The sequence below is a fragment of the Myotis nattereri genome (assembly GCF_964212035.1).
Source record: "Myotis nattereri genome assembly, chromosome: 9".
Classification (NCBI taxonomy): Eukaryota; Metazoa; Chordata; class Mammalia; order Chiroptera; family Vespertilionidae; genus Myotis; species Myotis nattereri.
The window spans coordinates 3,771,276-3,793,812 of NC_138084.1; the positions used below are offsets into that span (position 1 = coordinate 3,771,276).

The 22,537-nt window shown below is 54.3% G+C and overlaps 1 protein-coding gene across 3 annotated transcripts; it reads right to left on the reverse strand.

Annotated features, from left to right (window-relative positions):
- Window positions 1-1,947: 1,947 nt before the first annotated feature.
- LOC308525046 (phospholipase A and acyltransferase 3-like) lies at window positions 1,948-19,952 on the reverse strand. Of its 3 annotated transcripts, none has more exons than XM_081099749.1 (5): window positions 19,721-19,952; window positions 9,132-9,240; window positions 7,286-7,554; window positions 2,373-2,533; window positions 1,948-2,200 (listed from the first exon to the last, which is right to left on the reverse strand). In XM_081099749.1, the coding sequence occupies exons 1-4, from the start codon at window positions 19,832-19,834 to the stop codon at window positions 2,390-2,392; spliced, it is 636 nt and encodes a 211-aa protein (XP_080955875.1). In that variant the 5' UTR covers window positions 19,835-19,952; the 3' UTR covers window positions 1,948-2,200; window positions 2,373-2,389. The 3 variants fall into 3 exon arrangements, with proteins under 3 accessions (XP_080955875.1, XP_080955877.1, XP_080955876.1); XM_081099751.1 differs by lacking the exon at window positions 19,721-19,952 and adding an exon at window positions 18,298-18,354; XM_081099750.1 differs by lacking the exon at window positions 19,721-19,952 and adding an exon at window positions 10,758-10,896.
- Window positions 19,953-22,537: the final 2,585 nt, after the last annotated feature.

The window sequence follows — 22,537 nt, forward strand, 5'->3', positions numbered from 1 at the left end:
TCGGCTGCCTCCTGCACGTCCCACACCAGGGACTGAGCCGCAACCTGGGCCTGTGCCCTGATCACAAATCGAACTGTGACGCAGGGTTCATAGATCAACGCTCAACCACTGAGCCATGGGGCTTATTTTTCTTTTCTAACTCAAAGGTCAAGTCCTCACCCATCTGTGACGACCACATGGAATTAAATCATCTTCCCATGCGCAACTTGCCATGGCTCAAGCTGCCCCTGGTTAAATATTGAAAATGGGTCACCCCCACTTTGAGGGCAGTGAGACTCCTGTGTGACACTGTAAGGATGGATACATGTCATTATAACGTGTCCAGATTCATAGAACGCACCACACCCAGAGCGAATCTGGGGCTAAACTAAGGTCTGTGCGTTATTACGATGTGCCGATGTAGGTTCATCCGTTATAACAAAAATACACGCTCTGGACAGGGAGGATGATAATGGGGGAGGCTCTGTGTGAGTGGGGGGTGGGGGCATATGGGAAATCTCTGTGCCTTCCTCTCAATTTCTCTATAAACCTAAAATTTCGCTAAAAATTAAATTAAGTCTTTTTAAAAAATTAACCTCCTCAGCATATCCCTCCGCTAGCACCTAGTGTGCCCTGGGCGTGGTCTCTAAAGGGGCGGGTACCCTTTCCCTCCTCTTCCTCGCCTGGCCTCTGCCACCAGTGGCCCCACTGAATGGCCACTCTCCGTGGTGGCTGCACAGCCCCTGACACTCTGACTGGAGACCTGGGGCGCCCCCTCCCCTGGGCTGCGCCTTCCCGGCAGGAGAAAGCTGGGCCCCGATGCCCTCGGTGCACAGACTCCAGGCGGGGACGAAGCTCCCCCATAGCCGTGGGAGGCGGGGAATCCGGGGACTCGGGTCTAATGGGAGATGTGAGCTCCGGGCTCTAATTCTAGGCAGTAAATCTCCCCTGGGACCAGCCCCAGGCTCCCAGCAGCTCTGGAGGGACCCCAGGGTGGTGCCAGCTCCGCCCCCTCCTCTGAGTGCCCCTGGACCAGCGGTGCCAAACCATGGAGTTTGGTTCATCCACATTCCCTTCAAGTGAAACTGCCTCTGCCTCCAGGGTCAGGTTCAAACCATGGGACTGGCCCCATCAGTCAGAACTGACCCAACAGCAGCCAATCAGGAGGCTTATCTAGGTTGTGGTAAGCTGAGCCAATCAGATTCTCTCTCAGGAAATTGAACAGGGAACCCAAAAACTACAAGCATTGAGGACAGATGCTGCTGAGCTGATGCGGAAAGGAAAGCCGTGCAGTGAGGAGTCAGGGGACCAGTGACGCTGGGGAGAGGACGGTACTAATAGTTCCAGATCCAAGAGGAGGAGAGAGTAGCAGGAGGAAAGGAGCCTCGGCCACTGGGGCTGCACCACATTCATGGCCGAGAATCCTCAACACAATTCCAGCTGCTGAGCCCCGGCCCTGGCGGGCCAATGGGACCTGCTCTGGCCCTCACAGGTGTGTCTCCCGCCCCTCACCCGTCCTCGCCCTCCAAGAGGAAACCTGAGAAAAGCAGAGAATGGCCGGGACGCACTCTGGCGGCTGGGGAAGAGCCCGGCACTGAGCCCGGCTGCCATGGCCATCCCCCCGGCTGGGGCTCAGCACAGACATTCATTTCTCACCGTTCTGGAAGCTGACAAGTTCAAGGCGAAGGTGCTGGCAGATCCAGTTCCTGGTGGAACCGCTTCCTGGCTTGCAAATGGCCACCTTCTCACTCTGTCCTCACATGGAGGAGAGAGGGCTCTGGTCTGTCTTGTAAGGGCACCAATCCCATCATGCCCACCCCGCACCCTCACCACCACCCCATGACCTCCTCTGAGCCTCATGACCTCCCAGAGGCCCACCTTCAAACACCAGCACATTGGGGGTTAGGGCTGCAACGTGAATGGGAGGGGGGGGGGGAACGAGGGGGACACAAGCATTGAGTCCATGATAGAGCCCAACTGTGTGTTTAATAGCATTCACACCAGCCGTATTTCCCCAATTAAATCTTCCTGTGCTTTTATAGCTCCATTGAAAGCAGCCTGTATGGCCTGGCTGCTGTGTCTTGAGTGTTGATCCATGAACCAAGGGGTCTCAGGTTCAATTCCCGGAGGCTCTATCCCCAGTAGGAAGCGTGCAGGAGGCGGCCACTGATGAATTTCTCCCATTGATGTTTCTCTCTCTTCCCGGCCCCTTCTTCTGTTTCTAAAAAAAAAAAAAAGAAAAAAAAAAGGCAATAAAAACATATTTTTTTAAAAACAATGGCCTAAATGAGTATAAAACTGAGTGGAATCTATAAATCAAACCCCACCCCCGCTGGCTACGCTAGTCTTTTCCAGACTAACTGGTTGCCGCTACGATGATGCCTTGACCTCACCGCTCTTTCTGCTGGCCTCATTTCCATAGGTACCCGATGGCACCCCTGATGACAATGGCTGTTCCGACAAAGCCTGCTGCCACTAAAGATGATATGCCGACTGATGGGCCGACTGCTGCGCCAAGTGCCACCAAGCCCACTGCCACGAACCCTTCTTTGACCTGCAGCACAAGAGAAGGACGTCACACCCACGTCAGCGGCCTGGCCACGGACACACCCACCAAGAATCTTCACTCAGGAGAGACCCGGGTCCCCTCGAACGGAACCACAGAAGGGGTGGGTGTTTGCAGGGCAACAGGCCACCAGGAGAGCGGAGAACAGGCGGGGAGAGAACGGGAGGGGGAAGGAGCTGTGGGTGTGAGCAAGACAGCGGCCCTGTAGGTGCTGAAGGCTCAGAGAGCCACAGGGGGTGCCGTGGGAAGGACACAGGCAGTGCCCGGACGGTCTAGGTTAGGGCTGGCCACTGGGAGCCTGAAGCCAGTGCAGAGTTTGGGAAATCCCCCTGTGAGCTCTCAGGACCCAGGGCTGGGCCGGGATGGTTCTGGGCGGCCCAGGAGCTGAGCCCGGCCCAGGCACAGCGTGGGCGCTGGGGGAGGAGCTGCTGATCCCATGTCGTGACTGGGCAGCGGCTCATGGAGCGAGATCACCTGCTTCTGCACTGACAAGGGAGGGTTCTGGACAAGGAAGCAGATACTCAGACAGCAGCGATGAGGCAGAGGAGACGTCAGGATGGTCCCTGAGGGTCATGCACTTGGCAATGCCATGTCAGCCACCCCTGCCCACACTGTTGTGCTGGGGAAGCGGGTGAAGACCCCAAGAGCAGCTACTTTCCAGGCGTCAACACTGGGCGGGACTCCCCCGGCTCTCAATCATCTCCATCTGCCCCAAACCCTACTGATACCCGTGTTAGATGCCCACTGTACAGAGGAGAAGACTGAGGGGGGACAGGGGAAAGAACTCCCCAAAGCCACCCCATGCCCAGTGACAGGGACCAGGACGCCTGGTGTCCTAACAAGGCCACCTAAGCCTCCTCCGCCAAAAGGAAATGCTCAAAACAGAGCACATGGCAGGTTTCTGTGGAAGATCGTGACTGGGCGCCACGTGAGCGGCTGGGGAAGGAAAAGCCGCACCGCCCACTTCATTCAGAGACACTCAGACACGCTCCCACGTGTCGGCGATCAACAGACTTTCCTCAGCTCCACTCTGACTGGCACAGAGCTGATGGGTGTTTTAAAGTGTGAGCAACGGAGGGGGACAGCGGGGGCTCAGGAGTCCGAAAAATGAGAATTTGCAAAGGGCCGGTGAGCATCAGTGCGGTTGGGCCCGGTGTCAGCCCGCTGGATGGATGGAAGCCAGGCTCCCAGGCTCCCACAGGAGTGGAGGCAAAGGCCGGGCCCTCCTGACACTGCATTGTGATGGATAAGGACAGCAGGCGTGATGATAGGAACAGTGTGAAGACAGCTTAATCCAACCCCCAGCCATGATAGGATGCTGCTGATCTATAATCAGTCTAGCCCGCACTGCTGCACGGTGCAAACCCACATCCTGGAATAGTAAGTTTGCAGAGGCCTGAACTGAAACCCAGACATAGATGTTTGCAGTGGGAATGAAAGGTTTACAGAGAATAAAACGGGGCAGAGAAAGACTTGTTGTGCTTTGCAGATATCTCGCAGACAGCTTGCAGCCTTGAGCGCAGCACAGCTCAGATAACCAGGGGACACCTGGCATGGGAGGAACCAAGGACGGACCAGACCCCCACGTCAGCAGAGCGGCTTGCAGCCACCAAGGATCAATAGACCTGTCTCTCCCTGCTCTCTAGGATGATGCCTTTCTCTGTCTCGGCCCACCTGCACCCAGGTGTCGGGAATCAAATCTCTTTGGATCCATTATGGCCTCATGTCATAGGTGCGCGACCCTGGCCCACTCTGAACCTGTCAGGTGTCAGCTAGAAGATTTCTTATAACCTACTTTGCAGCAAAATAGCTTTTAGAAAAAGGCACACAGAGACCAAGAAACAAGAAAGAGAACCTAGGGATACATGTATCTGGGTTCAGCAGAATAGGTTTTGCTCAGCTTTTGGGAAACTGATTCGCCTGAGCCAGCAGCCCTGCCTTGGGAATAAAGGGGCATTTCTGCATCTCCCGAGGGCTTGGTGGTCTGTGTCCCGCCTTTGGTTACTTTGCCCTAACAGCATCTCTCTACATGTTTTGTTAAGAATAGTTTATTGATTTTGAGAGAGAGGAAGGGAGAGGGAGAGAGAGAAGCATCCGTGTGAGAGCACATCGATGGGCTGCCTCCTGCTCATACCCTAGCGGGGATCAAACCCACAACCCGGGCCTGTGCCTGACCAGGAATTGAACTGGTGACCTCCTGGTGCGCAGGATGACACCCAACCAACAGAGCCACTGGGCCAGGGCTGATATTTCAAAGGACAGGACGGCACCCAGGTCCTTGAGAGCGACACTCCTGAGCTGCAGGCCACACATGCCCGTCCCGGGGCAGAGGGGGTTCCCAGGGGCAGCCCCTGTCAGTAAGCGCTCTGAGAGGCGCTCAGGGCCCAGCTCAGAGGTTGGCTGGACAGTCCCTTCTCCTGGCAGTCTTCTGCTTCTCCCGCAGGCATTTCAGGGGCTGGGGCCGGCCTAGGGGCACCCACTCGCTTAAGGAGGGAGATGGAAGGAGTCTCTGTAGACAGAGTCAGGGAGCAGGAAGGAGTAAGAGGGAGACAGATAGACAAGGCCGAGTTCCCGGCCGTGGAAGGAGCTGAGAAGGGAGGCGCCAGGGACCAGCTGCTCAGGGGAAGAGACTTCCCCAAGTCCCTCGGAAGCACAGCAGACGGCCAACCACCCCTGAAAGGCTGGGGTCTCCCAGATTGGCCCTTAGGGGTTCCAGCAAAAATGCATGATAAGCAGCCCCGACCTCAGGCTGTCACTCCTCCCACCTCAGCTCAAAGGAGGGAGACCCCACAGCAGGGTCCCCGGGGGCACCAGGGGACACTTCCCAGTGGGTTCCCTGCCCCTCCCCTTTCACCACAGCCCTTCTCCCCTCACAGAAGAGGAGCTCCGTCCTCCCCGACCGGGATCTACAGCCTTGGCCGAGGCGTAAGGTTCCAGCGAGGATGGGGCACCCGCTGCTTCCAGACAGACCGGCTGAGGGAAGAACCAGGAGACCACATCCCCCCTGGGAGGCTCCCTCCACCTCTGTTACTTTAGATGGGAATTCCCACCCCAGACAGGTGCCATGGAAACGTGCTGTAATGTATTCATTTGAGTTGGGGGGAGGGGGAAGCCAGCTTTTTTCCTAAAAGAAGTGAAGTCTGGCCCTAGCCGGTTTGGCTCAGTGGGTACAGTGGAAAGAAGGGTGCCAGGTTCGATTCAGGTCAACGGCACGTACCTCAGTTACAGGCTCATTCCCAGCCCAGGATGGGGCTCAGGTAGGAGGCAACCAATCGATGTGTCTCCCTCACATCAACGTTTCTCTCTCTGTGTCTCTCCCCTCCCTTCCACTCTCTCTAAAAATCAATAGAAAAATATCCTCAGATGAGGATTAACACTAAATAAATGTAAATAAATGAATGACATTAGGTCTGCTTTGGCTGACTGGTTGGCAGTAATGCCTGCTCTGACTATTTAAATGACATGCAGGCATTTTCCATTAACTGCGTGAGCTAACTGTGCAACGCCAAGGACGTAGAGAAAATAGACACGTGTACCAGCTACCAAAAATGCCGTCCTCTGAACTCTTTAGTATTTATAAACTGTTTAAATGTTTGATGTCAGCTAAGAATGTGTGAAGGGTATGTGGTTTTTCAAATTATCTGAGACCAGGAGTCCACACACTATGGCACAGGGGCCCAAGCGAGGCCACTGCCAGGTCTGATCACATGATTGAGGTGATACCCCCTGCCCTGGGCACTGACCTTTAGGCCACTTCACAGCCAACATTCCCTTTTGCTTAGACCACATTCCACTTGCTAAGACCATTATCCTTCCCCTCAGGACCCGCCTAGAAAATTCTCCGCCCAGGAAAAGCCGCCTGGAGTCCTTTAAAACCTCTGACCCCCCCATCCCTGGGTGGGGGCGCCATTTTGGGGCTCAGCCCATCTGGTCTCCAGGTGACCTAATAAACTCATGATTCTTTACCCCTTTTGGCCTCGTGTGTTCCTCCTTTGGTGATTCTAACACCCACCACTGTTTCCATACAACACTTTTTTAGGAACGGCCTCACCCACTCCATTAGGGATTGTCCACGACTGCGTTCCTGCACAAAGCTGCGGAGTGGAGTGGAGAGACAGAGCCCATGTGGTCCAGAGCCCAAAAGGTGTCCCCCCCGGCCCTTCCCAGAAAACGTCTGTGTGGCTCTTCCTCCTCCTGGCTCCCACTTGTCCTCCTCCCTCGGCCTGTAGTCCATGTCACCCCTACTCCCTGGTCATCTCCAGCTCATTTTCCAGCTTCAATTTAATCAAAGCAATTAAATCAGATTCAGCTCAGGCGTCGCCTGTTCTGTGATGCCTCCTGGATCAGGCACCTGGGTTCAAATCCCACCTCTGCACGTGGCTGTCAGGTGCTAGAGACTCAATGCCTAGTGGTGGAATCAGTTTGGGTGAGCTAGTAAAGCACCCTGAGCCTCAGTTTCCCCATCTGTGAACCCTCCTCTGGAGCTATGGGAGGGGCCAGGGTGACTGTCATGGCTGCAACATCACCCCCGAACCTCACTGGTCTGCACAGCGACTGGCACTTCTCCCCACCCTCATCCCTACCCCGACTGTCACTCCCTTGAGGGCAGGGATTCTGTCCCTGCTATTTTGTCTCATTTGTGCCTCCACCTCAGCCCCGGCCGCCCACACGGATGCCTGGCCACTGTCAGCGGAGGGAATGGTCTGGTTCCTGGGGACAGGGACACGGGTGAGGACGCACCTGGTCACTGAGGGAGACTCCGTAGCGCAGCGTGGTCACGAAGTGCTCACAGTTGTCGCTGGTCAGATTGTAGCACATCTCCTTCCCCACCAGCTTCTCCGCCCGCTGCACGATCTTGCCGGGAGGCAGCGGTTTGTTCTTCTGGTCATACTTGTTATTGACACGGTATTCGTCGTTCCCGGCCACCTTCTTCAGCAGCTCCTTCTTCACTATGGCCTTGTCGGTCAGTACGGACCCTAGGCTGGCCGCGCCCGCCCCTGCGATTTCACCTGTGGTTCCCAAAGAGGAAAGAGGCCGATGGTCAGGGCTGAGAGCGGGCAAGCAGGCAGCCCCACGCCCTGGGCTTCATCAGTGAGGATGAGCTGGGGAGAGGCCGGCCCTGCCTGGCTTCAACCTCAAACACAGGCCGACCCCGCCTGGGTGCCCTTGGAGAAGTCACAGCTGCCCCTGGACTCTGGCTCCTCATTTCTAAACCCGAGGATGTGGATTCTCCTAAAGGCCCCTGTGGGCACAGACGTCCCTGAAAGATGCAGGAGGGGCAGAGGGTACAGGGCAAAGACCCCAGGTGCGGCCCAGCCAGAGCGGGGTGGGCCCTCAGCGGCCAGGGTGACATGTTTCCAATAGTAGGAAAGGAGGCTGCTGGGCAAGCCCAGGCCTGACCTGCAACACAGAGCCCCACCCACCGTGTGGCCTCAGGCCAGTCCTTCTCCTCTCAGGGGCTGTCATCACTTACAGATGGAAGGGCCTGGGTCAGGTGGTGGCCACACTCTCCCAGCTCTGAATTCTCAGATTTGCCCCTAACAGGACGCCCACCTCCTGCCTCACCCAGGCTTCTGGGAAAGTTGACAGGAGAAGGTGAGTGATGGGCCCTGGAGCCCTCAGGGAGGAGCCAGTGGACCTGCCGGATGTAGCTGGGCTCACAAGAAACCTTGTTGGTATGACGTCAATCTCTGAACAGCCATTTCATCCAATGACCAGCTTCTACATTCACTGGCTGTGTGTGTGTGTGTGTGTGTGTGTGTTTGGGGGTGTGTGTGGCGGATATCTCCCTTCTCTAAAAATCAATGAAAAAATATCCTCAGATGAGGATTAACAATAAAATAAAACAGTAAGTTTTTCCTCAATAAGCTTCACTTTTTAAAGCCTGCTTTTGGCTTTAAAATTCACATGTGTATGCACACACCTGCTGTACAGCTGCTTGTAACGGTGGCACCTTCCGCCATGAAACGCAGCCAACGATTTTATTTGGCCCGTTCCCTGCTGTTGGTGGTTCCCAGGCTTTCGGCTTTTGCTTTAATGCCACGAAGCTCTGGGAGGGAAGGGAGGTTGGCCCAGCACCCGCCAGGCCCTGCCCGGCTCCCCCGTGCTGTCCTGCATCCCTCCCTGCACGACCGGGAGGTGGGGTTCTCATTGCTCTACAGAGGGTGCAGCTGAGCTAGGGGGCAAGTCACACAGGCAAGTACCAGCTCCACAAGCGGAGGCCCCAGGACCCCAAACGGGTGCTGCTAAGTGGGAGGCCACGCTCCTTCCATGCCTCTGAGCCAGCTGTACGCTGTGTCCTACTAATCTGCCCCCAGAACATGGAGCACACACAACGGGGTGCTTCCCTGGGACAGTGGGTTGGCTGGAAGTGAACCCCAGTATCACCTGGAACAAAGGCCAACAGTCCGTCCTCCACGAACTCGCTGCTGAGGAAGAGGAGCGGCTGCAGACCTACCAGGGAACCTCATGCAGCCAATGGCCAGGGAGAGCTCACCATCCGGGCACTGGGTGAGAACAGGGCGTGAGTGTGCAGCCGCTGACACTCCCCCCTCTGCCCTGAGCTTCAGCGGAGAACCATCCTTACTTGGAGGAGCCAGGTGCACCACGTAGCCATTCCCCACGTAGACGGCCCAGTGCACATAGCCAGTGCGGAAAATCTCAATCAGGTCTCCAGGTTTTGGTTCGGCCTGTGACTGAAAAATCAGAGACAGACTGAGGTTAGTCCTCACAGGGAACATTCTAGAACCTGATCTGTAAGGAGCCCCAGCCCAGCCTGCAAGCTCCCTCTGATCATCTCCTGCAGGAAATGCAAGAGGGTGCTCTCCTCTCACAGATGCAAAGCGCCTCCTTTACTGGGGCTGCTGAGCTGGAAGTGAGCTCTTTGGGGGACAAAGAAGAGATCGGCAGGGTGGCTGGGGGGGAGGTTTGGGCGGGTGTGCAGCACGGGGGTGTGGCCGAGAGGTGGGCCGACATGGGCATGAGCACATTTTATGCCAGAGCATATTGGTGTCAGTGAGTGAGTATATGATTCCCAGGAAGTCTCAAATGCCCCATCAACGACCCCCACCTTGCGCCGGGCCTGAGTGATTCTGAGTGATAGAGCCCCGACCTGCACAGCCAGACACGGTGCTCACCAGGGCCCACATTTCATATCCATCACTCCTTTGACCACAAACTGTCATGACCCCATTTGACAGATGAGAAGATTGTCAGGAAGGTTAGGTAACATGCAAAGCTCCTTACCCAGTGAACAGATAGGAAGATCAAACCTAGTCTGCATGTTACCAACGCTGCGCCCTTAAAATCCCAGAGCATCCCAGGCGGGCGGGGGCAGCTGAAGTCTGGGCGCCTGGCCAAGACCCAGCTGGGACCCCAGGGTGTGACTGGAGTTGGTGGCAGGGCAGTGCCCTTCTGGAGTTTGCATGAGCAGGAAGTATGTTGCCCTCATCCCACTGGGAATGTGAGACACGCCCGAATCACACAGGTTCTATTTTAGGATCCAACCAGGCCAGCCAGCACCTCTCCTCCCCTGACTCAGCTGAAAAGGGTCACTGGGGCCAGACCACCATGACCAGAGTTGGTGGCTGTTGCTGGGTGAAGTGAGGATGGCTGCCAACCGGAAGTCTGCTGGGGAGACATGCTTGAGAGAAAAGCTCTTGACTACAGGCATCACGTGTCAACCTGACCGAATATCGAACAATTTGAGCATCAAAAAGAAATAGCAGGTATGTGAATAATGACATCAATGTGCTCATAATGACACTTTTAAAAATGCATTAGTCACCATTGGAGGTTGCGAAAGAATCACCATATTATTTCAAAAACTGCTATTTGATTTCAGAGAGGAAGGGAAAGGGAGAGAGAGATAGAAACATCAATGATGAGACAGAATCATTGATCGCCTGTCTCCTGCACGCCCCCTACGGGGGATTGAGCCCACAACCCCAGCTTGTCCCCTTGACCAGAATCAAATCCATGACTCTTCAGTCCGCAGGCCAACACTCTATCCACTGAGCCAAACCAGCTAGGGCCATTACTGCCCTTTCTAACTGGTAAATTAAATGTCATAAATATTCCGTTGAAGGAAAATCTAATCTATTTCAAAGAGCAAAGCACAAGTAAACATAATGACTGACCAGATTGTTAAAGACAAACAAAAATGTCCTCGTGGGCGAAATGGAAAGGGGACTGCCACTTGGACAGCACTTACCAAGGAAACACTGCTAGACATTCCAGCGTCCACTAAACCACCACCCTCACGAGATGGGAGACGTGTGGAAGCTACATTTAGTTTGTTCACATCATGTATTGTGACCGTTACTCACTAGGCCAGTAGTTCTCAGCTGGGGACAGATGAGCTTTGCCCTCTGGGGGAAATTGGCAACAGCTACAGACATTTGTTCCTCATACCTGGCAGTGAGGAAGTGCTACTAACACCTAGTGGGGAGAGGCCACAGGTGCTGCTAACCACCTGGCAATGCACAGAGCAAGTCATGACAATGAAGAATTGTCTCCATTGTCAATAACCCAAAACGTCAGTAGTACTGAGGTTGATAAACCCTCATTTTTACGCCAAGAAATGAAAGAGGGGATCTTTGAAAACAGTATAGATGGCACCTCTTTTTGTTTTGTAATATATTCTGTTTTTGTTTTTTTTTTGTAAGGGGTCCAATAGAATTGTTTATGCTGTTTTTTTGTTGCTGTGTGGTCATTGTTTTGTCTTTCCCGTGGGTGGGTAGTGCATAGGGCTAAAGCCATAGGAAGAAAAGTGTGACGTGTCCAATTTCCAATGCTTCATTTTGCAAGAAGAGTTGAATTATTGTTTCTATAGAGTAAACTATTTCTTAGTTATTTTACTCTCAAAGTTGGAATTATACTTAATTGCCCTGAATATTATTCATGCCTAGTGACATATGAAATTATGTAACAATTTTGTATTGGCACATAATTCTTCATTTATATAAACCTGTTTGTTCTTTAGTCTATTAATAATCAATGGAAAATAATGAAAAATGAGATGACTAGGAGATATTCTATAAATCTACCAAATCTTCCTAATGCAGCACCCTGAACTTATAGAGTATCTTATTGCTTTCAAGTTTCTAGAGGGACTTTTACTTCAAGTTTATTGCTGCATAGGAGTATGGAAATTTACCTGAAGTAAAAGCCACCTGGGAGTGAGGACCTCACTTGTTAGGCAATATCACCAATCATGAAAACAGACTTACTGAGCATAAGTTTCTCTTTTTTTATGTGATAGTGTCATTGCTACTTTTTAGAAAAACTTCTTTTATACCCAAATCTATCAATAAATGTTAGTGTTCTCATTTAAAATAAATAAATGAAAAATAGGACAGAGATGATAACAAAATCATAGGAGCCGTCTGGGGGTCCAACACTGGAATAATTGGAGTTTCAGAATGAGAGAAGAGAAAATGGGAGATTTCTCAGAACTGAGGGAAAGGGGTTTCCAGAGTGAAAGGCTTCATCAAGTGCCCAGCACAATACAGAAATGAGATCCACACAGCTATGTCGTCGTGAGATTTCAGAGCACTGAAGGTAACGAAAAGATTCTATAGCTTCTGGAAAGAAAACATAGGTCACATACAAAGGATCCAAAATCTGAACCATTTCAGACTTCTCAACAACAAGAGCATTCGTTATTTGACAATGAAGCAATGTCTCCAAATTTGGGGTGCGGGGCGGGGGGGGGAGGGGGGTGGAATATACTCTTTTGCATTAACATGCACCTTAGAACCTTTCCAATGTTTTCACACATAAAAAATAAATGGTCCTGAAGGTGCAGGAAGGGAGAGGAGGAGTGAGAGGGAACAGGAAAGAAGTTAGCTTCCCAGGAGAAAAAGAAATTCCTAAAGAGAGGGATCATGGCAAAAATCAAACTTAGAAAATGACCAAGACTGCATGCCCTGGCACCTCCTGGACTGACCCTGGCGGTTTCAGCAGGGCTGAGAACAGAGCCTTTAACACGCATGAAGAGCCGTGTCAGACAGACCTGGGTTTCAAACCCTGCTTCTCTCTCCCTTGCCAGCAGACAAGCCTCTCTCTCTCTCCCAGAGGTCAGCAGTTCAGAAGCTGGCCAGCAGCCTGAGGCAGCTGCTGATCAGCCCTGCCTCTATGATCAGGCCCAGAGATAGGCCCAGAGATGCTGACTGGCATAGAAACCAACCAATCAGATCCAAATATGGGTGAATTGCAAGGAGCCAATGGCTGCCTAGGAGGTGGAGCTTTTGATACTGAGTAGCATAGAAACTGACCATACAGAAGCAAATCTGGGTCAACGGTGAGGAGCCAATGGCTGCCTAGGAGGCGGAGCTTTTGACGCTGACTGGTATAGAAACCCACCAATCAGAACCAAATTGGCCTGCAGAGCAGGGCAGTTGGAGGTGAGATCAGGCTGGCAGGGGAGGGCAGTTATGGGTGATGAGGCAGACAGAGGCAGTTAGGGGCGATTAGACTGACAGGGAAGGGCAGTTGGGGGTGAGATCAGGCCAGCAAAGGGTAGTTGGGGGCAATCAGGCTGGCAGGGAAGAAGAGTTGGGGACAAGATCAGGCTGGCAGGGGAGTGCAGTTGGGGGCAACCAGGCCAGCAGGGGAGGGCAGTTGGTGGGGAGCAGGCCTACAGGGGAGGGCAGTTGGGGGCCATCAAGCCTGCACAGGATGGCATTTGGGGGCAAGATCAGGCTGGCAGGGGAGGGCAGTTGGGGGCGACCGGGCCAGCAGGGGAGCAGTTAGGTGTTAATCAGGCCAGCAGGGGAGTGGTTAGGGGGCAAAAGCGGTTAGGGCAATCAGGCAGGTAGGCAAGCAGTTAGGAACCACCAGCCCCGGATTGTGAGAGGGTTGTCCAAATGCTGACTTAGGCCCGATTCCTGTGGGATTGGGCCTAAACCAGCGGTCCCAGAGTGGTCCCAGATTGGAGAGGGTGCAGGTTGGGCTGAGTAACAACCCCCCCCACACACACACAGTGTACGAATTTTGTGCACTGGGCCTCTAGTCATTTATATTTCCAAATACACACAAGCTCAAAACATGATACCACCCCAGGAAACTTCTTTTTTAAAAGAAGAGGAGGTGGACTTGCCCACGGAGCCCTGTGCACAGTTAGAAGCAAGGACTCACTGTTCCCGTGGCAACGAGGATCACCTTTTCGACACAGTGCTGAGTGGAACGTGAGAATGAGCACTGCAACACAATACACTTCCATCAATTAAAGATGTCCCACCGAACCCAGGAATGCACGTCTATGAGAGCCAGCCCTGAAAAATAAACTTTAAACAGCAACAACAACAACAAAAAGAATCGCACAGAGTGAAGAACCACACATGCAGCACACCGGATGCTGGCCGTTGGGAAGATAGAGTAAGGGAACCAACACAACAACACCCTACGAGAGAGGGGCCTGCAGGCGGGCAGGCTGCCAGGAGCTAAGGGTCTGGCTCTCCTTCCAGCACTGAAATCTCACTAGAGCAGCGGTTCTCAACCTTCTAATGCCGTGACCCTTTAATACAGTTCCTCATGTTGTGGTGACCCGACCCCCAATTTCATTGTTACAAATTGAACATAATTAAAGCATAGTGATTAATCACAAAAATATGTAATTATATATGTGTTTTCCGACGGTCTTAGGCAACCCCTGTGAAAGGGTCGTTCGAACCCTACAGGGGTCGCGACCCACAGGTTGAGAACCGCTGCACTAGAGGAACAATGACTTCATGACAGACACAGCCAAGTCAGCTGAGTCAAAACCAAGAACTCGAGAAATCCTGGTGTAGAATCAGAAGCGCACGTTCTGTAATCCGGGCGCCCGCTCTGTGCCTCTGCTTGTTCCTGCGTGAGGCTGAGGATGGTGTCCACCCTTGTCCAGTGGCTGGAGGAAACGTCAAAAGGTTACTGTTCGGTGACACAGGAAATTCACACGGCAGAGGCCAGACCGTTTCCGGCCGCGGCCACACCCCGGCACCTGCATTGTCCACGGACGCTTCCTACACGCAGAGCTGGGTCCCTGCCGTGGAGACCACAGGGCCTGAGGACCTAAGCCTTCCCTCTCGGGCCTTTACAGCAGGTTTGCCGGCTCCTGTCATAAAGGGATCGGCAGTGCGGCCTCCTCCCTCCCTCAGCTCGGGGACCAGCAGGAAGCGCTGGGAAGAGCTGCCTCCCTCCAGGGCAGGGCTGGGGGTCCGCAGGCAGCACAGGAACCGGGGCCCCTCACCCAGCCCAGGCGGGACAATGGCGAGGCTGAGCCTGCACCCACGGGATTGTTGGACAAAAGGCCTTTATCCTCCCCACAGAAACAGAGCCACAGAGGGCTGTGGAGCAGCCATTTTCTTTAACCAGCAAATTAAAACACGCGATCTGGCCTCCAATATTCACATTGGAAAAACGACCTAAACAACCATTGATAAAAACCAATTGAATAAGTTACTCCCCACCTATACGTACAGGCAGTACAGAGAAGGTGGATTTTCATGAGCAGACATGGGAATACTTGAAAAAAAGTATGCTGAGAAACATTATTATCACCGTTTTTGCTTAAAATACATGTTTATAGCCAAAACCGGTTTGGCTCAGTGGATAGAGCATCGGCCTGCAAGGTTCGATTCCGGTCAAGGGCATGTACCTTGGTTGCGGGCACATCCCCAATAGGAGATGTGCAGAAGGCAGCTGATCGATGTTTTTCTCTCATCGATGTTTCTAACTCTCTATCTCTCTCCGTTCCTCTCTGTAAAAAATCAATAAAATATATTCTTAAAAAAAATTTTTTTAAATAAAAAATAAAATACATGTTTATACATTTATAAAGCAAAATGTATTATACACTATGTATGACCTGAGGAAAAGACACCAAACTGTTGTATATTATGTACTGTGGGGATTGGGACTTTAATATTTTATACTATATGATTTAATTGGTTTTCTACCAACATGAGTTCCTTCCCTAATAAAAAATGTTTTAAGATATTTAGATGGGCAAAAACCCCTCATGATGATGAACTTGCATTTTTTTTAACTGCAAAAGGAGGACATTATCTGTCACCTTGAAACCATCTCCCATCTGGAACCTGAAACTATGGTCATGTTAATGCTGCTTAAAAATGAGTAATATTGCCCAGCATCGACCTATAAACTAGGAGGTCACGGTTAGACTCCCTGTCAGGGCACGTGACCAGGTTGTGGGCTGGATCCCCAGTAGAGGGCGTACAGGAGGCAGCCAATTAATGATTCTCTCTCATCATTGATGTTTCTATCTCTGTCTCCCTCTCCCTTCACCTCTGAAATCAATAAAAATATATTTTTAAAAAATAAGTAACACCGCCATGCTGGTGTGGCTCAGTGGTTGAGCATCGACCAATGAACCAGAAGATCATGGTTTGAGTCCCAGCCAGGGCACATGTCCAGGTGTCAGGCTCAAACCCCAGTAGGGAGTGTGCAGGAGGCAACCGATCAATAATTCTCTCTCATCATTGATATTTCTCTCTCTCTCTCTCTCTCTCTCCCTTTCTCTCTCTGAAATCAATTTTAAAATACTCTTTTTAAAGTAATACTTAAGCCCTAACCAGTTTGGCTCAGTGGATAGAACATCGGCCTTGGGACCTAAGGGTCCCAGGTTCAATTCCAGTCAAGGGCATGTATCTTGGTTGCGGGCACATCCCAGTAGGGAGTGTCTAGGAGGCAGCTGATCAATGTTTTGCTCTCATTGATATTTCTAACTCTCTATCAATCTCCCTTCCCCTCCGTAAAAAATCAAATATATATATATATTAAAAGTAATAGTTAAATGTAACATAAATCAACAAAGCAATTTTTTAACAAATACAGATGGATGTGTATCAGATCTTGGAATTAGGAAAGACACTCTAAGGATAAAGGCCAAAGAATAATGCATAAATTAAAAGATGAAAAGGTTTTACAATTTTTTAATGTTAAAGTTCCTATTATTGAAAGTTTCTATTATTGCCAGTATGTTCATACTCAGGGCCCGGTGCACAGAATTCATGCACTGGAAGGGGGGGGGGCGGTCCCCTGCACCCTCTCCAATCTGGGACCTCTCAGGGGATGTCCAACTGCTGGCTTAGGTCCGATCTCAAGGATCGGGTCTAATCCGGCATTGGGACATCCCTCTCATAATTATGGACCACTGGTCCCTAATTGCTCACCTGCCTGCCTGCCTGGTCGCCCCTAATTTCTCCCGTCTGCTGGCCTGGTTGCCACTAACTGCGTCCCCCTGCCTGCCTTGTCGCCTCCAACTGTCCAGCCACTAGGCCAGCCTAGCGGCCCCTCACAGCCTGCCAGGCTAATCACCCCCAATGGCCCCCCTGCTGGCCTGGTCACCCACACAGCCTGCTTGTTCAGTCGTTTGGTCGTCCCTTACTAACCCCCCTGCAAGCCTGGTTATAGGCAGCCATCTTGTGAGGGTGTGAGGATTAATTTGCATATTACCTCTTTATTATATAGGACTAGTAGCCCTGTGCATGAATCTGTGCACCAGTAGGCCACTAACGCCCTCCTGTAGCTCTTCCCCTCCCGCTTGTAGCCAATAGGTCACTTCTGGGTTCCTGTAGTTCTTTGCCCGCTGCTCTACCCTCCTCTAGCTCCCCCGTCTCCCTGCCCCCCGCCCCTCTCATAGCTTGCTGCCCTGTCCCCTCTTGTAGCTCTCTGCAGCCCGCCTGTGTCTCAGTGGTTCCCTGGCCCACCTTCTTGCTGATCTGTGATCTGGTCCTGAGGCCCTTGGTCGTTACCCCTCAGGGCATAATGGCTAGTTAGCATATTCCTCTCTTACTATATAGGATTTTCTTTTAAGGGAAAATGATCCCCCACCATCCCAGGTGCCCAGGCAGCTGTTTCACACCCTGTGATGAGATCAAACCGGACTAGATCTGGCTGGACTGGAAGGAGTCAGGGCCCCAAGCAGGTCAGCATCCTATGATCCGCCGAGAGAAGTGGAGCTGGACTAACCACACCCTCGCTCTCAGAAATCTGAATCAAGAAATGAAAAAAAATATAGCTTTTTGGCAGTAGGGGCTGAAACTGAAAAATCGTGATGTAAGGAGGCAAGGAAGGCGCCAGTGGACCATGGGTGGGAGGAGACACCACCCAAATAGAAGCCCCTGGTAATAGCGGGAGAGAAGGGAGCAGGCATATGAAGAGAGCTGGCTGAGCCCTGGCCGGAGTGGCTGGTGGCTGGGCGTTGACCCATAACCAAAAGATTGATGGTTTGATTCCCAGCCAAGGGATATGCTCAGGTTGTGGCTCTATCCCCGGTGAGGGGCTTGTAGGAGGCAGCCAGTCGATGTTCTGCTCTCACATCGATACTTCTCTCTCTCTCTCTCTCTCTCTCTCTCTCTCTTTCTCTCTCTCTCTCTCTCTCTCTCTCTCCCTCTCGCATATAAATATATTTTTTAAAAGAAGAAAGGAAGAAAAAGAAAGCGAGCCCAGTCACATCCATTTGAATGGCAGAGTGGAGGTGCGTAAACTCCGGGGGCTGAGATGCCTGGAACCACCTTGACCCTGACACCTCCCAGCTCTAGGCCCTGGCAGACCAGCCTCATGAAGCTCCTGATGCTGGGTTTTCCCAGAATCCCCTTCCTCTCCACAGAGGTCCTCAGACTACACCTGCTCTCCCTGGACTAGGCTAAGTGGGTGCTTGTTTCTTAGAGAGCCAGACTAGCCCGAGGAACACAGCCCGAAGCTGCCCTCCCCTGCAGAGCCGGTTCTAGAAAGAGCTGGGGACTTACCGAAGCCATTGTGCGCCAGGGCAGGGTCTGCTTTCTGCTCCTAGTGCAACAGGTTTTATACTCGAGTGGACACTTTCGCTTTCATTTTCCTTTTTATTCAGAAGGACTGAACACTAAATGGTTAAAGGAACTCTCAGCATTTCTCTAAGGGGACAGGCCCACGATTTCTGACCTCAAGGCCTGGAATGGCTGGGCCCAGGAGCCCCCCGGAAGCGGTGAGCGTCGCAGGGAAGCCTTACCCCTGCCCTGCCCTGGACACGGGCTCCCACTGCAGGACGGGGCATGGGAGGCCCAGTGGTCAGCCCCAGGCCAGCGGGGGCCCTGATCTTAGACCCGCCCCACGAGGACAGGAGCCACGGGCAGCCTTCGGGGCGGGACCCACGGGAAGGCCTCAGCAGGCGGGAGCCTGGCCCTCGGGGAGCCCAGGGCTCAGTGGCCTCGGGGTGCATGTGGCGGGAGAAGCAGAGCTCCCCTGAGAGCGGCCCCCCAGCCTGGCCCGCGCTGTCCCTGGCACAGGAGGCGGGGGCGGGGCGCAGGCTCAGCCCAGCAGCTCCCGGGCACCAGGGCCCAGGCTTCTCCATCCTGTGGGTCCCGCTCTGCTGCGATGGTGGCTGTGGTGGCAGCAGCCTCCAGGGCACGTTCTCACCGGGCCCCGCCCAAGGGCATCAGAGCTGCTTTCACTCCCTGGTCTCCTCTGAGCGGGGAGACCCTCACCCACAGCCCCCTGCGGCCCGGCCCCGCCTTCCCTGTGCAGGGCTGCGCCCGTTTCCATGGGAACCCGTCCTGGGCAGCGGGCAGGGGCTTCCCCGGGGCTCAGCCAGGTCTGCGGAGGGGCCGGTGCTGCCCAATGAAGGGAAGGCAGGGCTGTGGTGCCAGGCGATGAGTGATGGGTATATGTGCGTGTGGGGTGGAGCGGGCAGGGGAGGTGGCTATTGGCCAGGCAACCAGCACCTAAGCTGCGCTCACCCCTCCCTCCCCCTATGCACGCGACTTTGTGGGAGCCACAGGGAGGCTGCCCAGCTCTCAGGCATCAAGGGGAGAGGGAGGGGGGGAGGTATGGGTGGGGAGGTACTTGGCAGAGCCCTTTCATTCACCAGAAAGGCACCGCCTCTCCCAGCCTGACCCCCATGACCCCCATGACCACCATAATCCCCATGACCCCGCTCCGGCTTCCCTGGGCCACACAGGCTCCCGACTCGCGGGTCCAGCAGCCACTGGTCCTCTGGCCAGGAAGGCAGAAGGGCCTCTGGGCAGCATCTGCCTGTTTCCAAGTGAGTTTCGCTCAGAAAGGCGTCTAAGAGGCCCGGAACGCCAACCTGCCCGCCTGCAGGTCATGCTCTTCAACGGGTGTCACCTGGGCCACTGCCTGCCCTCCCTCCCCCTCATGCCCTCCTGCTCAGGGTGAAGGCCTCACTGTGCCAACCTCAAGGCCGTGAGTGGGGCCCGAGGGCCCACGGGTGGTGCCTGCTCCTCGCAGGCCCGTCTGCAGCTGCTGGGCCATGGACTCCTGCCTCTGAGGCCCGTGTCCAGGCTCCATGTGCTCAGGTGGGTCTGCAACCACGGTCTCGCCACTCCCGCAGCTGCCCCCCTGGGGGCCTGGCCTGTGGGCATCAGCTGCTCTGGGGTTCGGTGCCTCCCCAGCACTGCTGTTCTTGCTCCTCCTTCCTCCCAGGCATGTGTCTGCCTGATGCCGCGCATTCCACTCTCAGGGTCAGACGAGGACAGCTCTCGCCCCCATTAGCCCTGGTGTCCAGACTCACACAGGATCCCGGGAGGGGCTGATCCAGCGCCTGGGGTGCAAGGAAAGCAGCCAGCTGGGGAGGCTCTTACAGGAAGTGGGGTGATTCCGGGAAGGCAACTGCACATTCCAGAGCTCAGTCCACCTGCTTCACTGCTTCTGGGAACCACTGCCTCCCCCAGACCAGGCCCCAGCTCACTGCCCTGCTCCTGGGACAGTGCCCAGGCCTCACCTTAATCCAACATTCCCTTCAGAGTGAGAAATGCCCTTGTTCTCCCCCAGAAGGACACCAACTCGGGGCCTGCCTGGCCTGAGCCCTGGCCCCCTGGCCCTCCAGCTCTCCTGTTCCCACAGGTCCTGCCCTCCTGTTCCAAACCAGGCCCCTCTCAGGACCCAGGAGATGCAGGGAGGGAGGGCTGAGCACACAGGACCCCCTGATGGAGCTCCAAGCCCAGAGGGGGTGAGACAGGCACAGGGACCACAGCAGAGCATGACCACGTGGGGGGAGGTGGCCGTCCCAGGGCTGGGGCCCTGAGCGTGGCAGCTGAGCCAGGGTGGGTCTCAGGGCAGCTCCTCAGAGGAGGGGTCTGTCTGTGGGGAGGAGAGGAGGAGTGGGTGTGGGACAAGGGCTGGGGGCAGAGAGAAGGGGGCGTGCAGAGGAGCAGATGCCAGAGGGAGATGTGGGGAGGGAAGTCAAGTCCTTCAGCCAGCCCGGGGGGCCGAGGGCAGGGAGGGTGAAGAGGCTGAGGAAGGGTTAGGAGGGGCTGTGGCTGCCCAGGGACATCCTGTGCCCTGAGGCCAGAGGAGGATCATGGACAGATGGGACATGTGGGAAGGACACCGGGGGCCTGGGGGACTGGATGTGGAGGTGAAGGGACAGGGGGCAGGGAACCTTCTAGGGAAACTGTGGGTCACAAATTAGGGAACTGGTGCCCTGAAGGGAGTCATGGTGGGAGGTGGACGGGGAAGTGAATTCAGGACAGAACCCCGTCTCACGATCAGAAGAATCTGCTTGTCACTGACCAAGTTCTGTACGCCGTCACCTACACTGACAGAGTGGAAAACGGTCAGAATGGATGGCAAATAGTAAGCGAAACCCACCTAATGCAGACGGCACTTAGGAGGCTGGGAACAGGGAGTGTGAGTGTGAGGCCCGGGCCCTGCTGTAGTTCAGGCTGCCCCTGGTTGAATATTGAAATGATTCACCAACACTTTGAGGACAGGGAAACTCCCGTGTGACACTGTAAGGATGGGTACGTGTCATCATAATGTGTCCAGATTCATAGAACGCACCACACCCAGAGCGAATCTAGGGCTAAACTTAGGTCTTTGGGTTATTACGATGTGCTGATGTAGGTTCATCAGTTATAACAAAAATACATGGTCTGGACAGGGATGCTGATAATGGGAGAGGCTCTGCATGAGTGTGGGATGGGGGCATATGGGAAATCTCTGTACCTTCCGCCCCATTTCTTTATAAACCTAAAATTTATCTAAAAATAAAATTGAGTCTTTTATAAAACATAACCTCCTCAGCGTATCCCTCTGCTAGCACCTAGTGTGCCCTGGGCGTGGTCTCTAAAGGGGCGGGTACCCTTTCCCTCCTCTTCCTCGCCTGGCCTCTGCCACCAGTGGCCCCACTGAATGGCCGCTCTCCGTGGTGGCAGCACAGCCCCTGACACTCTGACTGGAGACCTGGGGCGCCCCCTCCCCTGGGCTGCGCCTTCCCGGCAGGAGAAAGCTGGGGCCCCGATGCCCTCGGTGCACAGACTCCAGGCGGGGACGGAGCTCGGGCTTCAGAGGTTGAAGGAGGAGAAGGACTTGTACTTGCTGCCCAGCACGGCCCTGCTCAGACCCCAGGGGGAATGTCCGCCTCCGTGCGGGTCCGGGAGGGTCCATGCGGGCCTCGCTCCCAGGCTGCCTCTGGGTCAGAGGGCACAGCCGCTCTGTGGGCCCAGCACCCAGCGGGTGGGATGGGAGAAGGCTTTCTCGCTTCCGGGCCTAAAGCTCCCCCATAGCCGTGGGAGGCGGGGAATCCGGGACTCGGGTCTAATGGGAGGCGTGAGCTCCGGGCTCTAATTCCAGGCAGGAAATCTCCCCTGGGACCAGCCCCAGGCTCCCAGCAGCTCTGGAGGGACCCCAGGGTGGTGCCAGCTCCGCCCCCTCCCCTGGGTGCCCCTGGACCAGGGGTGCGGAGCCATGGAGTTTGGTTCACCCACAGTCCCCTCCAAGTGAAACTGCCTCTGCCTCCGGGGTCAGGTGTAAACCATGTGACTGGCCCCATCAGTCAGAACTGATTGGCTACGTGTGCTCACCTGACCCAGCAGCAGCCAATCAGGAGGCTGAGCCAGGAGTAAGCTGAGCCAATCAGATTCTCTCTCGGGAACTGGAACAGGGAACCCAGGAGCTGCAGGCACTGAGGAGGGAGGCTGCTGAGCTGATGCGGAAAGAAAGGCCGGGGAGCGAGGAGTCAGGGGACCGGCGCCGCTGGGGAGAGGACGG